Below are 15,196 nucleotides of genomic sequence, written 5' to 3' on the forward strand. Positions count from 1 at the left end.
GTCTCTTTGAGAATGAGAACCATTTGGATGTTCCCAGGTCCATAGTCTTCCTTTTGGATGGGGAAATTTGGTTTGGGTGATTACCATGTTATGGTTATTGCAGAAGTTCATAAGAGAATGTCCATTGTCATTTGTGGTTTCATGATAAGTGTATTTACCCACGTTATTAGTAGTATTGGCAATGTCTTTACCAATTTGGGTTTTCACCACCAATGAGTGTGACATTGTGAACTGGGATGTTCAGAAAGATCTTTATAATAGGTGTCTTTATCTTCTAGTGGAGCACATTCTGTAGGAGCATATGTGGATATTATTGTCAGTTTTGGGTTGGTACTTATGGTTATGAGGAGAATTCTTTCAGACACTTTTTCATTTGATGTTACTTTTTATGTTAGTTCCTTCTTGAGCATTATTCCAACCCCTCCAGTACCATCACTGTTTGCTGAGTTATAAATAAATCTCCATTTTTTGTCAGCTAATGATGTTTCATTTACTTCATGATTGTCAGTTCTCCATCTATGTTCTTGTATACATATAATGTCTATGACTTTTTATGTTCCTCTAAGTAGCTCATAAAGTTTTCCAGTTTTCTTGAGTGTCCATATGTTATATGTTGAGAAGATGAGAATTTGATTTCCATAATTTAATTTGATCACACTTTCTTGTACCTTTATTCAACCAAGAATTTCCTGGAAGGCTTTGCTCCTTGGTATGCATAGTAACTGTATCAGCAGTTGAGGCACAAATCTGTGCGGAAGTAGCTGATATTATCTCGTTTCCTTTTGTAATCATTTAATATCTACATATTGGGTGATTGTCCCTAATATGTTTTACCAGTCACATTAGCCTACTGGGACCCAGGGTCTCCAGGGGCACCACGAGGAGGTGTGACTTGGATTTTTACCCCCGATTGGGGTATATCTGTACAAAACTTTATTTTGACTTTAAGCTGTGGTTTATTGCTCAATGTACTGTATCATATAAATGCAAGCCTGATCAACTGACTGGATAAGTGCTTCAGCTTTCCATCCAGTGGATTCAGATTCCATTGCAGATGTGGATGTTGAGTTCCTTTAGGTGTTAGATGAATTTCTTCATTTAGTGTTGAACTACCACCTTCTACTTATTGGAGGCCCGAAGCAGCTTGTAAAAGTTCTATGTCCCTGGAACAAGATATCCTGATGATATAACCATCAGCTTACTCATAGTTCTAAATATATGTTATGATTACAGGCTTTTGTGAGTTGGAATTATTTAAAAAATATATATTTTAAAAAAAACTGTGAATGTAAACATAGTATATCTGAATACAAAAACACCATACTAAGTTTTATTTTATATTTTTTATGATTTTTATTGTTGGTTGACATTTTTCATAATTTGATTAATGTGCAATGCATTAAACTTTTGTGCCATCAACCTGTTTGCTAATAGGATAGCATTTTTAATTTCCACCTACCATTATTTGTGAATGCCTTTTAGTTTGTAAATGATGTGAGATGTACCCTGCATTATCTCAGAGTTTCCTATATTATTTCGTTTTTGGTCCATCTGTGGTACTAATCTCTATAGGTTTACAACTTTTCATGAGATCCTCATTTAAAAAAAAAATATTTGAATATTTAAATATTTAAATATTCAAATATTTGCATTAGTTTTTTTAATTTCCTCAGTATATAAGTTCATATGATATGCTTCAGCTACTACATAAAAAAAAATGAATAGTGTCATATCATATTTTTAGAGACATAAATGATGCCCGCAAAGTTTATGACATCATTGCAAATTACTCAACCTCTGAGTTTAATTATTTTTAATTATTATTTTGCATAGAACAAAATGTTATTGAATTTATAGAAAATATTTATAGAATAAAATGACACACACATACGCATGCACACATAATGCATCATAAAATGAGAAAGAATAGGGCACTGCAAGGATGAATGAAAGCAATGAGAGTGTGGAGCATTTGAAGAGCATTTTTGCTGAGGCAAGCAAAATAATTGGGAAAATAGTTGGGAAAAAACTTAAGACAGAGTTGTTGAGAATGAATGGTGAAATGAAGCACATAGAGAATAAAATTAAAATGAACAAAGAAGTGATTGACTGATATGAATGAGAGAGAGAGAGAGGAGAAGTCGAAGGATGAGCATATGGCATTGTATGGGTAGTGAGTATTCGAGGATAAGGATATCAGTGCATGAGACATATTTCCTCGATGGCAGGTGAGATATATAACTAAGTCTTTTCCTGGATGAAATGAACATCAGAATCGATGATGGTATGAGCACATATGACTTGGAAGATGGAAAAAAAAAAAAAGAATGTTGATTGGAATTTGAGAAAGTTGTTGTGGCAGGATAAAAGGATAATAGCATAGTGGAACAAAAATATTTGGTTGGGCAGAAGAGAAATAATATGTGAATGGTTAACAGAAAATTATTGAGATGAGTGAAAGATGACAGTGTGGTAGGAAAGTTTTGCATTGTGATGCATTATAAAGGCAGGCATGGCAGTGATATACTGAAATGCAAACAGAGATTATGATGGTATGTTTTGTGAGAAGAGAAAGTAGTTCAGTTTCTGAAAGTTTTTGGCAGGGGTGAGGATAGATGGAAATGGTTAAGAGTGATAGACTGCATTTGAAATATGGTGGAAGTCAACTGGAGATATTGTGGATGGATGGAGAGGAGAATAATGACAGAAGGGAAAAGTGATGTGGAAAAGAAGACAAGTAGATGGATTTAAAAAAAAAACAACTGAAGTAGTGCTCATAAATGGAGAGATGGATAGAGTGAGAGATGAGAATGGAAGAGAAATAAGAGAAATCTTACATTACACAATAGAGAGTGAAATGAGAGAAGTGGGGAGGGGAAAATATGACATAAGGAAAGTGGATGCTAGAAGGAGTAGTCAATGGTGAGAAGATAAGGGATGGTGATAAGAGGGGAATAAGTGTGAAGATGGCACAGCAGAGAGGTGGCATGGGTAGAACTGGTATTAATCATATTATTTATATGATTATATTAGTTTATTTATATGATAATTAATATATGCATTATTCTGGTGTTTACTTATGGAAATGAGACATGGGCAAAAACTAAAAATCAGGAAGACAGGTTGTGTGCAGAGATCCTTGGAGAGAAGAATAGTCCATATAACCAAAAGAGATAGAATAAGAAATACTAGAATTAAAGAGATGACTGGAGTAGAAGATATTGTGAAGTGTTGTAAAGCATGTAAGTGGAGATGGGATGGCCATATTAGTAGACTGCCAGATGAAAGCTGGACAAAATTAAGCACTGAATGGATACCAAGAAAAAGTGAGTCAAAAAAGCTGAACAAGTTTAAAGCATTGTTCAGCAGATGACGAATGTGTGGTAGGGGACCTCCTGCAATTAGCCTTTTGACTTCATTATAGTTTGCTATTAATAATTCTTATCCTTAAGATAATAAGATAAAGACTAGTTATCGGGGAACATATCCCATGGCATCCCACTTTCAGCCTCTTTTTTGAGACAGTATGCTTTCTCTATGACACAGTTGTGAAAATATGACATTTGATATTCATTTGGAAAGAATTGTCTTGCAAAACAGACATACTGGCTGGAGAACACATGCAATTAACACATAAAATTCACTCACTCATAGTTTTAACAAATAAGTCACTTGTACTTAATACATTATATGCTGTGGCTGGCTTGGTTGGCCATCTTGCAAGGTGTCTATTCTCCAATCATGAGACAATGAGTTTGAATTGCACCATCGGTATGGGTATGGATGATAATTTGTGAATGCCTTTAGGTGGTACATAAATTTCTTGACCAAGTGTGAGACTTCCACCACCTTGCTTGCTTATTGAAGGCTTGAGGTAGCTTGAAAAAGTTCCATGTTTGGTCTCTAGAGGAAGTTTTTTTTTTATTATCTGTTAGCCTGTCTGCTGTACTAATACTAATGTATATAGGCTAATAGCATATTTTTTAGTTAATTCACAAAAAAAAAATGCTTAGACCTGAGATTCAGTGTCAGGACGATGCATGAGAAAAAAGACAAACTGAGTATGTTAGACTACACATGTCACACAGTGAAAGAGGTGATTTGACAAATGATAAGTAAATATAATAAAATAAAAGCCTCATATTTTATTAAGGCATATTGAGAGAATCCAATTCCAAAGTTATGCAGAGCATTACTGAGGACATGGGCAATTATTTAGGCGAGATGCCTATCTCCATGGGGCCTTAGCACTCTTTGTAGAAGTTCCATACTAAGCCTCAGCATGCCTGTTATCTCTCTCTCTCCTTCTAAAACTCATTCATTGAAAGTCTGTTCACAATTCTCTCCATTCATTCACCATTCTTCAAGAATAAAATTTAGTCGCATCCTTTGCTAACCATTCCCACTCAATTTCCAGCAATGAACTCATCATCATTCTCTCTCTCTCTCTTTCTCTGCTTATGTTGTATATTGAAAAACTTGATGAATTCCATAAAATCCTTTTAGTCACTTATGTATTTCTATCATATGCTTTTGCTTTTAATCAAATTTTGCAACCCACAAACCTTTATCCTCAGATATCTAGATTCCCCAGATAACATTATCGTAACTACCTGCCTCTAAGCCACTACTTAGTTATCCTCACAAAACCTAGAGGATGAAAGATTGAGCACTTTAGTCTCCAGATATAGTTATCATTGGCTTAGTAAGACAGTAGCTTCCATGTCCAAATGTGTCAGCATATATTTCAGCATCCCAGTAATCCATTATTACTCTTTATCTTACTTTTTCAATATATCTCCTAAAGTTCACACTTCCTGTTTACTGTCATCCCAAATACATAGCCTCATTAATTTCTTGTTGTGCATAAATGTGATATGCATCTTCTTCAATTCAAAATGCATAATATGATATTTTGCAACATTGATTGGCACTTATTATCTTTGCATATGATGTTACTCTATTGAAATCATCCTGCAGGATCTCTACATCACCTTTATTAACTATTGCCCACTTCACTTTATCATTATTAGCAGGCAACTAGGTATTTCCCTATCGGATCATTCTTGATATACAAAAGTGAATCGCAAGGAGGGGGATTTTTTTGGCGGGGAAAAATTAGTTCAAATTTTCGCCAATAGAGGACAACAGCACTGATGACAGTCAGAATGGCATTGAAAACTTATTTGTTCATATGCAGGAAACCTGTTACATATTACTAATTGTTCAATGTGTCTGCTGTCACAAACAATTACATTCTGTAAATAAGTGAGAATGCCATTTACAGAAGCAAGCATATCTGGGTGGATGCAAGCAACTTCATGGCGAATGGCATCTTTTAAATCTGCTAAGAAAGATAGGCTGCTCAGGTACACTTGGGACTTTAAATAGTCCCACAACCATAAATCAAGTCCCACTGGTCCCCAGACTAGTGTCAAGTCTGGGGACCAGTGGGACCATGCAGAGTTGCAGTTATGGCTGATGAGTCATTCTTGACCAAATGTGCTGATGAAAAAACTGCTTCATGAGAGATGCGATATGAGGTGGCACCCCGTCCTGCATGAACATTACTGTGTGAAAAACATTTTTCCCCGCAAGCATGGTATTACATTCTCACGTAGCAGGTGCGAGTAGCACTGTGCATTTATTGAGCATGTCTTCCACTCCCTTGTTGCACATGGCTCTTCAAAGAAAAAAGGGATTGACAATGATGGATGCAGTGAAGCCACACCAAACAGTGAGTAGCAGTAAATGCAATGGCTCCTCTGTGTAGGCCTGTGGATTGTCCTGTGCTCAAATTTGACAGTTATGCATGTTAACTGTCCCATGCAACAAAAAATGTGCTTCGTCTGTCCAGAAGATGTTGTACAGCTATTGTGGATTTTCTGCAATTTTTGTCAAAGCCCACGTTGAGAATTCCTCCCACTTAGTGGTATTACTTGGTAACAGCTTGATGAAGAGATTGCAGCTTTTATGGACACAAGTTTAACACATCATGAAGGATACGGAATAGGGATTTTTCACTGTGCCCATGATTCTTGCAATTTCCTGCGTACTGCTTAAACTGCTCATTGATTGTGCTGCTAGGGCATTTATTTGCAGTACTACAGTACTGGTACAGGCTTCAGATAACACACTGGTCTCCTGGTGAGAGTGCAGGAAATCTAACTAACTTCCAGTTTCCTCGAAACGTTGTATTAGAGACTGTAGTCCGTCAGAATGACCTCGACCTTTCTTCATTCTTTTCTGCATTCAAAACTTTCATAAAGTTTTAAATTCAGAAACTTCACTAACAATGTGTTATCCAACAATGTCAGCATCACAGCAACAAACCTTTATTTTCACAAAAATAATTATTTTTTCACTAGTGACTGGGAATCGTATGCATTCATCATTACGAGATGCCAACAGCACCCTGCATTTTATAGGACTCATTTGTACATATCTCACAAATGAGGCATGTGGTACAATGCCATCTATCGGTGAAAACGTGAAGTAAATTTTTTCCCCACCAAAAAAAATACCCCTCCTTGCGATTCACTTTTGTACAAACCTTACTCTAATATACCAATCCAGATATTTGAAGTTTTCACTGCTCTTCAAGATTTGCTCTCTAACATCACCATTAACATTTGTATTTTCTTTGTAATTTAGAACTATGCTCTCACCCTCCACATATTAATATGTAACCCATAGTTCTGTGTCACAATGTCCACATGTGACACAGAACTATGGGTTCTGTGTTTCATGTGGTTTCTTCTAAATGTACCCAGGTAACCAAATCATCTGCAAACACAGCTGTTTCTCTTTTCTGGTCATTAATCATATCTAGGACCACAATGAAAGCATTGTAGATAAGACACTTTCTTTTCAGTCTATTGTTTAGTGTAAACCACTCTGAATTACCAAATTTAGTCTTTCTGTATTTCTTAGACTTAACATAGATATTTTTGATCATGACTATTTCTTCTTTTCTATGCCTATCTTTTCCAGAGTTTTTCTCATTGAACTCCCAATAAATGCTTTTTTTCCACATCAAGAAATGCCATGGGCTTTTTCAAATTCCCTGTGTCTTTCCATCATTTCTTTTGCTGCAAAATGAAGTTAACAGTTGATTGCCCTTTTCTAAAACCAAGCTGCTCTTATCTTAGACCTTCCTTTATTTCATCTTCTATTCTTGTTGTCATTATCCTTTCATAAATCTTTATACAGTGACACAGTGATGTTATTTCTCTATAGTTATTACTCCCTTCTTGAGCTTCCTTTATATATATATATTGGTACAATAACCCCTGGTCTGGTCATCAGGTATTACCTTCTTTCTCCAGATCAATATAAAGATCTCACATAACCATTTCATCCTGTACTGTCAGAAGCTCTGATCAGTTCAACAGGCAAATTGTCTCTCCCAAGCAATTTTTCTTCATCCTCAATGCTTTTTCAACTTCTGCCAGACTAAATTCCTCTTTGTCTCTCTCATCAATGTATTCATTTCAGTTTATTTCACTATGGTCTTCATCTTTATTTAACAGATCTATAAAATAACATTGCCACATGATCCTTATCTCTCTCTTCCAGGAGTCACCCGATTTCCATTTCCGTTTATTAAAAAACTTAGTTCCTCATTGCTTCTTCTGTTCAGCATTTGTCCATATAACATTTTCTTGTTTCCATTATTACCTTCTTTAAACTTATATGTAAATTCAACCCAGCTGTCTTGATTATAAACATTTTTATCATCATTTGATCTAATCTTTATGAACTTCTGAAAAGCTTTATTTTTTTACTTGACCTGACTGCTTCTTTAATTCTCTTATTCCACCAGCATGTTTAATTCCTTTTCTGCTTTCATTTGTTCTTCTACACACATCTTCTGCTCGTCCTCCCATTACATATCAAAATCTTTCCTGTACCATCAAGCATCCCCTACTTATTCTACTATCACCTTACATGCCCCTTTAGCTCAGACATGGGTTTGGACTTTGTGAGGCTATATAATCTACTATTGCTTCAGCAAATGCTGTTATAACTGACTTCTTATAACAACTAAAAAATACTGATCAAAGCCCATAAATAGTACACATTGTAAACTATTCTGGTGATCCCCATGAGTTTGTTATAGGTGAGAGTTAATTGTATGTTTCATATTGTATATTTCATGTGCACATGTGTGCGTACACACACACACACACACACACCCAGTCATATAGAAATATCAAGCTCCAAACAGCATAAAGTATAGGTTCATAATTCATTGACTTCTGTTTTACAATATATTTGTTTTTGATATGGATACATGACCAAATCCTTAACATTTTGAATGTAATTCTGCTTGTGGAAGAATTCACTCCTAACAGTTTGGAAAGTCAATGTAAAACTGTAATGCAAATATTTTGTAAATTTAGTATCATCATAATACTTCTGTTTAATTCAGGTCATGACAAACATATCCTTCAACTGAAACATGGATGCTGAGCTCTCTTTCTTTCAGCATTACACAGTGATCAGTCTTCATTATCACTTACAAAAAATTATGGAGACAGTGACTTTTGAAATATTTTGTTTTAGTTCAATTTAAAGTAACGTTATTACACTAATATGGTTGTCTTCATAATTTTTAATATAATGAATGGATGCAAAGTGCATGATACTGTTGAAATAACATCGATACTGAGTGTAAGATGATTGTCATATTTCATCCATCATGTCTAGCTGGGTGGTAAACTAATTTTCTAATGATTTTGCATTTCTAACTATTTAAGCATGTTTAATTAAGATCTTATATGTATGTTACTTGTTTCTTTCTAGAAGGGGAAACACCTTCACAACCTTCTCCTGTACCTCCAACAGTGAAAATAACTAAGCCTGGTTTGTATTTTTTATATTAATATAAAATTCTAAATTTGTTTTTGTATTTTTATATTAAGTGTTATGAGGTGCATGTGACATATAGATAAGTGTTTTCATTAAAAAATATTTCATGATATCACTGATTGTTATTTGAGATATTTTCTTTGTTTTCTGTACAATTAAGCCTGCTTTTTCTACAAGTTTTGTTTTGTATATCTTGTACAAACTGTGTTTTACATGGCAGTGATGTGAACAAGATCAGTGGGAGCCAAGTCATCCTTTTCTCAGAGTTGAATGTGAGGGATTTTGTATGATGTGTGTGTGTGTGTGCGCGTGCACCCAGTGTGCCCATTACCAAGGGTGAATGGCTTATGGTATGAAAGAAAGAGGGGAGAGAGAGGGTGTATCAGAAATGTTTCATAAGTGGGTGGGTGCTGGATTATGTGAGATATGTTGAAAGTGGGAAAAGGAATTGATGATTGTTAACAATGAAAGGGTCGGAAAAGGAACTGATGAATTTTTAGCAATGAAAGGTTGTGAAATTAAATGTGTTGTAGAGAATGTAGTTGAATTGATTGATAGTAGATAAAATATGAATGTGATTATGAAAGAAGTGGGTGAAGGTGACAGCGAAGGGAATAAAAGGAAAAGTAAGTGGGAAGAGTATGAAAGAATTAGAAACAAGGAATATGGAGATTCTGTAATAAGAGGGATGAGAAAGTGATGAAAGCATGTTGTCAAAATCAAAGATCAAGGATGCCAATGAAGCTATTAGTGTAAAGAGAGGGGAAGTAAAAGATTTGATTGTTTTGGCAAAAGCATGAAATACAATTTGCAAAAAATTGTATGCAAAAAAACATAATGAAAGAGTTGCTGGAAGAAGTTTAATAAGGAGAGTAACAATTGTGAGTCTGCTACCATGGTATGATAGGAATGAATTGAGAAAGACTATGATTGTGAATGGAATAGATGTTTGGAATGAATTTAATAGATGAAAGGACTTGTGGATGTATATCAGGGAACTGTACATATGCCACTGGTATTTAATTTGTACATTAGTGATATAGCAAATGATTTAAAGGGAAATATTCATTTGTTTGCCATCAACACAAAACTGGGGGAGAGTGATAGTTAATGATGATACAGAAATCCTCCTCCAAGGTAAATTAACTAGGATGGGAGTATAAGTTAAGGCTACCTATACTCCCATCTGCCAGTTTAATGACAAAGTGTAAGGTCAGACACCTTAGAAAGAAGAGATCACGAGCTGCATACTGCATTGATAGAACTGGACTAGAAGAAATTGATGAGGCCAGGAATTTGGGCATGTGCACCAGGAGTGTTAGAGAGCATATTGCGAAGGTGGACAGAGTTGCTCATCAGATTACTTGGATGGAACACACTGACAAGCATGAATAGGGAAGTTATTATTCCTCTTTATAAGGCTTTAATAAAAGCCACATGGAGATTACCACATACAGATCTGGTTGCCTGGTTTCATTGGGGTGTGAAAATGGTTTAGAAGATTTAGTGTGGGGTGACCAAGACTGAAACAGGTCTATGGGATGTTCCCTATGAGGACATATCGAAGGTCTGTGGGTTACATAGATGGAAAAGAGGAGATATGATAGAAACATAAAAGTTATTCAAGAGGTTTTATATAATTGGCAAGATTTTTTTTAGTATATGGTTGAAGTGAGAGCATAGTCACCTCTGGAAATTATGTAAGTGTGAGGTTAGCAAGAGCGTGAGAACTAGATTGTGAGTGCTTCATCATTGAATGATTTCAAAGAGATTTATGCTGAGTATTGTGTGAATAATGATTAGGACGGACCTTCCATGATCAGTCTTTGATTCCCTGAAGATACCTGAGAAAATAATGATAATCATAGTAAGTATGCAATTCTTTACTGACGATGCAATATTAGGGAGGATAATGGTTAATAAAGATGATGTAGTGATCCTTAAGGATAATTTTAATAAATTGACATCATGGACAAAGGATTATGGTTGTCATTTTAATGCAGCAAAATATAAACACATGCATTTACAAGATTTCAGGAAATTGATGAGGCTAGAAATTTGGGAGTGATGGTAGACATCCATAATTGGTAGGTAGAAAGATGGTGAAAGGTCTGTAAAATGCACTCTATGAAATTCAGAGGACATATTGCCAAAGTTGGTCAAATAACTCAAAGGATTCCTTGGATGTTGAACAAGTTGAGATAGGGAGGTTATTATCCCTCTTTATAAGGCTATGATATGGCCACATCTTGGCCACTGTGTAAAGATCAGGTCACTTGGCTTTCTTGGGAATGAGGAGCTGGCAGAGAGAGAGTGAGATGAGTAACCAAGATGGATTTGAGGAGAAATATCCAGTTGTTTGTTGATGATACTTAACTGGAGAGGATGACAGCTGATAATGATATGTAGAAGTCCTGCAGAATGATTTCAGTAGACTGACATTGTGGCCGAAGGATAATAATTGCCAGTTCACTGTGGTAATGTGTAGGGTTATGCACTTTGGACTGAAAAGATTAAGCTATTTATTACAAAACATTGATGGAAATGTATTTCAGGAAACTGATAAATCTATGGATACGGAAATATTGATGGTGGACAGGGAATTGAAGGTGTGGGGACATATTGCAAAAGTTGGAAATAGCACAAAGGATCACTTGGATGTTGAAAACACACCGATAAATAGGGATATAGAAGTTATCCTCCCTCTAAGTATTGAATATGATCATATCAAAATTATTGTCCCCAGATTTCGTCACTTACATTTTTTGGGATAAGGAAGTGTAGAGAAGATTCAGAGACAGCTAAGAAAGATGGTGAAAGGTCTGTAAATGCACTCTTTGTGAACATAAAATGAATTGCAAACTTTTGTTAAGTGGAAAAGAGGGAATAGGATAAAAACATAGAAGTTACTTGGGAGAGGGGGGTTATAGAATAGATGGATAAAATTATATGAAATAAGGGAGAACTTAGTCATAACACTAAACTAGCTATATACAGGACAAATGTTCAAACCAGTTTTAACTTATGGATCTGAGAGGTGAATTAGGAATTGTTGAAAAAACACTAGAGAACACAGATATAAGAGTTCAGAAAAAATTAGGGGAAGCAAACAGATGGCATCAATATTAGATCATGTTAAAATTGAAAATATTATGAAGGAACCTGGCATTGTCAGCATTCAGGAATGTGTGAGCAGAGCTAATCTCAGGTTGTAAGGTCAACAGAATGGAAGAAGCACAGTTAGAAAAATGGGAAGGGGGGAGACATTGATGCTAAGATAGCACTAAAAAGTTCCTAAGGATCTAGGTGAATTGATTGATAATGGTGATTAATTTGAGGAATATGATGATGGTGATTAATTTTTAATAAGTTTTTAAGTCATTTTAGAAAAATATGAGGCTATTAAGTTGATTAAATAACAAAATATAATGCCACAAATGTGTACAAAATGCTTGTTTGTGTTACTGTTTTGTCTTCTGGCATATCACTTGAGCTTGCACTGTTGTGGACTTCTGGATGTTTTAGTCATGGTACATGACTAAAACATCTTCAATGCTGCTGCAGTTGACATCACACATCTGGATACAGCTACTCTTTTTGCAATTGCTTGAAATTGTAAAGCTACTATATCTGTACTGTACTATATACTACACCCTGCAAAAATGGTTTCCAGTTTCATTCTAATAGTAACTCATGCATTCAGCAGCACGTTATGAACTGATTGTTGTGGACCTACATATGGACAAATATTGCTTATAAAATATGAAATTTTTATTAAATATGATTATATGTGTGTGCTTGTTTGTTTTTTACTACCACATTTATTTGCAAGTTGTATTGTGGTGAATAGATGGAAGGGACATGTAATGGTGACATAAGGATTTGATATATATATATATATATCTTGGTCTTCCTTAGGGACTTTTTAGTGCTATCCTAGCATCAATGTCCCCCCCCCCCCCTTCCATTTTTATAGCTGTGCTTCCATCTGTTGACCATACAACCTTCTGACATCATGGTGAGCTTTGATGTGGTAGCACTCTTGACCAACATTCCGACACAAGAAGTTCTCCATATTTTAAAGAACACGATTTCAAATAAAATGTTCTCTCTACTTTCTCACTGTGTAAATTCTGGCTATTTTGAACTCGAAGGTAAAGTTTATAAACAGGTCATAGGATTAGCTATGGAAAGCCCCCTCTCTCCTATATTAGCCAACATTTTTTTCAAGGATTTTGAACAAAAGACAATCTCCTCTTTTAATTTAAAATCAAGAATTTGGCTTAGATATGTGGACAATATATTGTATTGGCACCAAAATGCATTCCTAAAGAACTACTTTTAACTAAGATGGAGAAAGCAGCTTTGCTACTTCCTACTGCAGATGCGAGTTTACTTCGCATAGAAGCAATTCTTGCAATCAACAATGCAAAACCTCCTTCTGATAATATATCCCCTGGTGAGAGACTTGCAATTAAAAATCTAAGGTTTAACAAGGACATCGTTATCTTAAAAGCTGATAAGGGGAATGCAACTGTAGTTCTAGATAAAATAGACTACCGAGAAAAAAATCTTAACATTATTAGAGTCAGATAGTTATTTGGAAATTGAGAGGGATCCAACAAGAGAAATACACAACAGAACCAATAATCTCCTACAAAAGACCACAGAAATTTCACGAAATACACGGCTTTCCATCCGTTCTTTACACCCACTCATTCCAAGGCTATATGGTCTCCCTAAGGTACATAAAGAAAATTATCCACTGAGACCTATAGTAGACAGCATTGACTCACCCACCTACAGGTTATCTAAATATCTGGCGTCATCATTAAAAGCTTATGTGGGAAAATCTTCTTATATTAAAAACTCAACAGATTTTGTCTCTAAAATCAAGGACTTAAAACTCAAATTTTCGGACATCATGGTGAGCTTTGACGTGGTAGCACTCTTTTACAACATTCCGACACAAGAAGTTCTCCATATTTTAAAGAACAAGATTTCAAATAAAATGTTCTCTCTACTATCTCACAGTGTAAACTCTGGCTATTTTGAATTCGAAGGTAAACTTTATAAACAGGTCAAAGGATTAGCTATGGGAAGCCCCCTCTCTCCTATGCCAACATCTTTTTTTTTTAGGATTTTGAACAAAAGACAATCTCCTCTTTTAGTTTAAAACCAAGAATTTGGCTTAGATATCTGGACGATATATTCCTCATACATGGTATTGAGAATCTTCACAGGTTTCTCAACCACTTAAACAACCTCCATCAGGATATCAAAATGACCATGGAGATTGAAGAAAATAGTTCCCTCTATTTCCTAGATGTTAAACTCACCAAGATGCCTGAAATCAATAAAAGTCTCTATATTTAGAAAGATATTTGCATGCGTCCTCACATATCACAATCCAGCGCAAAAGTTGGGTATTATATCACTCTTGTGAATCGTGCAAGATCTGTACTATCAAATGAAGAACTAAAAAAAAAAAAAAATAAAATAACTACAACATCTTAAATGGACCTTTAAAAGCAATGGCTACTCTTTGAAAAGTATCAACAAACAATTATCCCACCGTCAACATAGCAACGTAGAGACACGGGACGACTCCAAAGGTTATATCTTCTTGCCATATATCAGCACACCATCCAAAAAACTGAGTAGAATCTTGAAGAAATTTAACATACAAATGTGCTTCTCGACTCTTCCAAAAATAAGATCAAGTTTTAGCAACTACAAACAATCTCACAACCTTCTACAATTCCCAGGTATATATAAAGTCACATGTGAGTGTGGAAAACCTTACTATGGTCAAACGGAGAAATCTATCCTCCTACGTCTCGAGGAACACCAGAGAGACATTGCTTACAAGAGAACAAGAGCTACTGCCCTATCAGGCCATGTCCTGTTTCAGTAAACACGAACAACGAAAGCCGCCAACATGAAGTAAATTGGACAACAACTTCAAACCTACACATTTGCCACAATGAGGTAGAACACCGCATTGTCGAGTCAAAAGAAATCACCTTGGACCTTCTTCATATGAACAGTAATTTCAGCTATAATTTGCCTGACTCTTTCAGCTCTACTATCAGCTGGAGATCGCGTGGTTCCACACACACACACACAAGTGTACAACAATAGAACTTTAACACAGACTATAGTTCAAGTTCATAATAACTGTAATTTACAGTCGAATATTGTAGCTTTATAATTGTATAGCTTTAGAGTGTCTCAATATTTTTTCCAGTGTCTTTTAATAGCTTTCTATGTTCTTAACGCCTGATGAAGTCAATCCCAATGAAACATGTTGCATTTTCAA

General features: G+C 35.4%; 1 protein-coding gene across 24 annotated transcripts in view; it reads left to right on the plus strand.

The window, feature by feature from the left end:
- LOC150100409 (coiled-coil domain-containing protein AGAP005037-like) overlaps positions 1–15,196 on the plus strand; it is a 1,356,304-nt gene that overhangs the window by 1,120,201 nt on the left and 220,907 nt on the right. For all 24 annotated transcript variants that reach the window (XR_016549297.1, XR_016549300.1, XR_016549298.1 and 21 more), the window contains one exon: positions 8,809–8,868. Coding sequence is in view for 19 of the 24 variants with exons in the window: in XM_090403260.1 (XP_090259386.1) it covers positions 8,809–8,868 (60 nt within the window). In the remaining 5 variants the exon portion in view is untranslated. The remainder of the gene's footprint in view (positions 1–8,808; positions 8,869–15,196) is intronic.

This window comes from Typopeltis vanoorti, chromosome 13 (genome assembly GCF_054136105.1).
Source record: "Typopeltis vanoorti isolate ZY-2024b chromosome 13, IOZ_Tvanoo_1.0, whole genome shotgun sequence".
Classification (NCBI taxonomy): domain Eukaryota; kingdom Metazoa; phylum Arthropoda; class Arachnida; order Uropygi; family Thelyphonidae; genus Typopeltis; species Typopeltis vanoorti.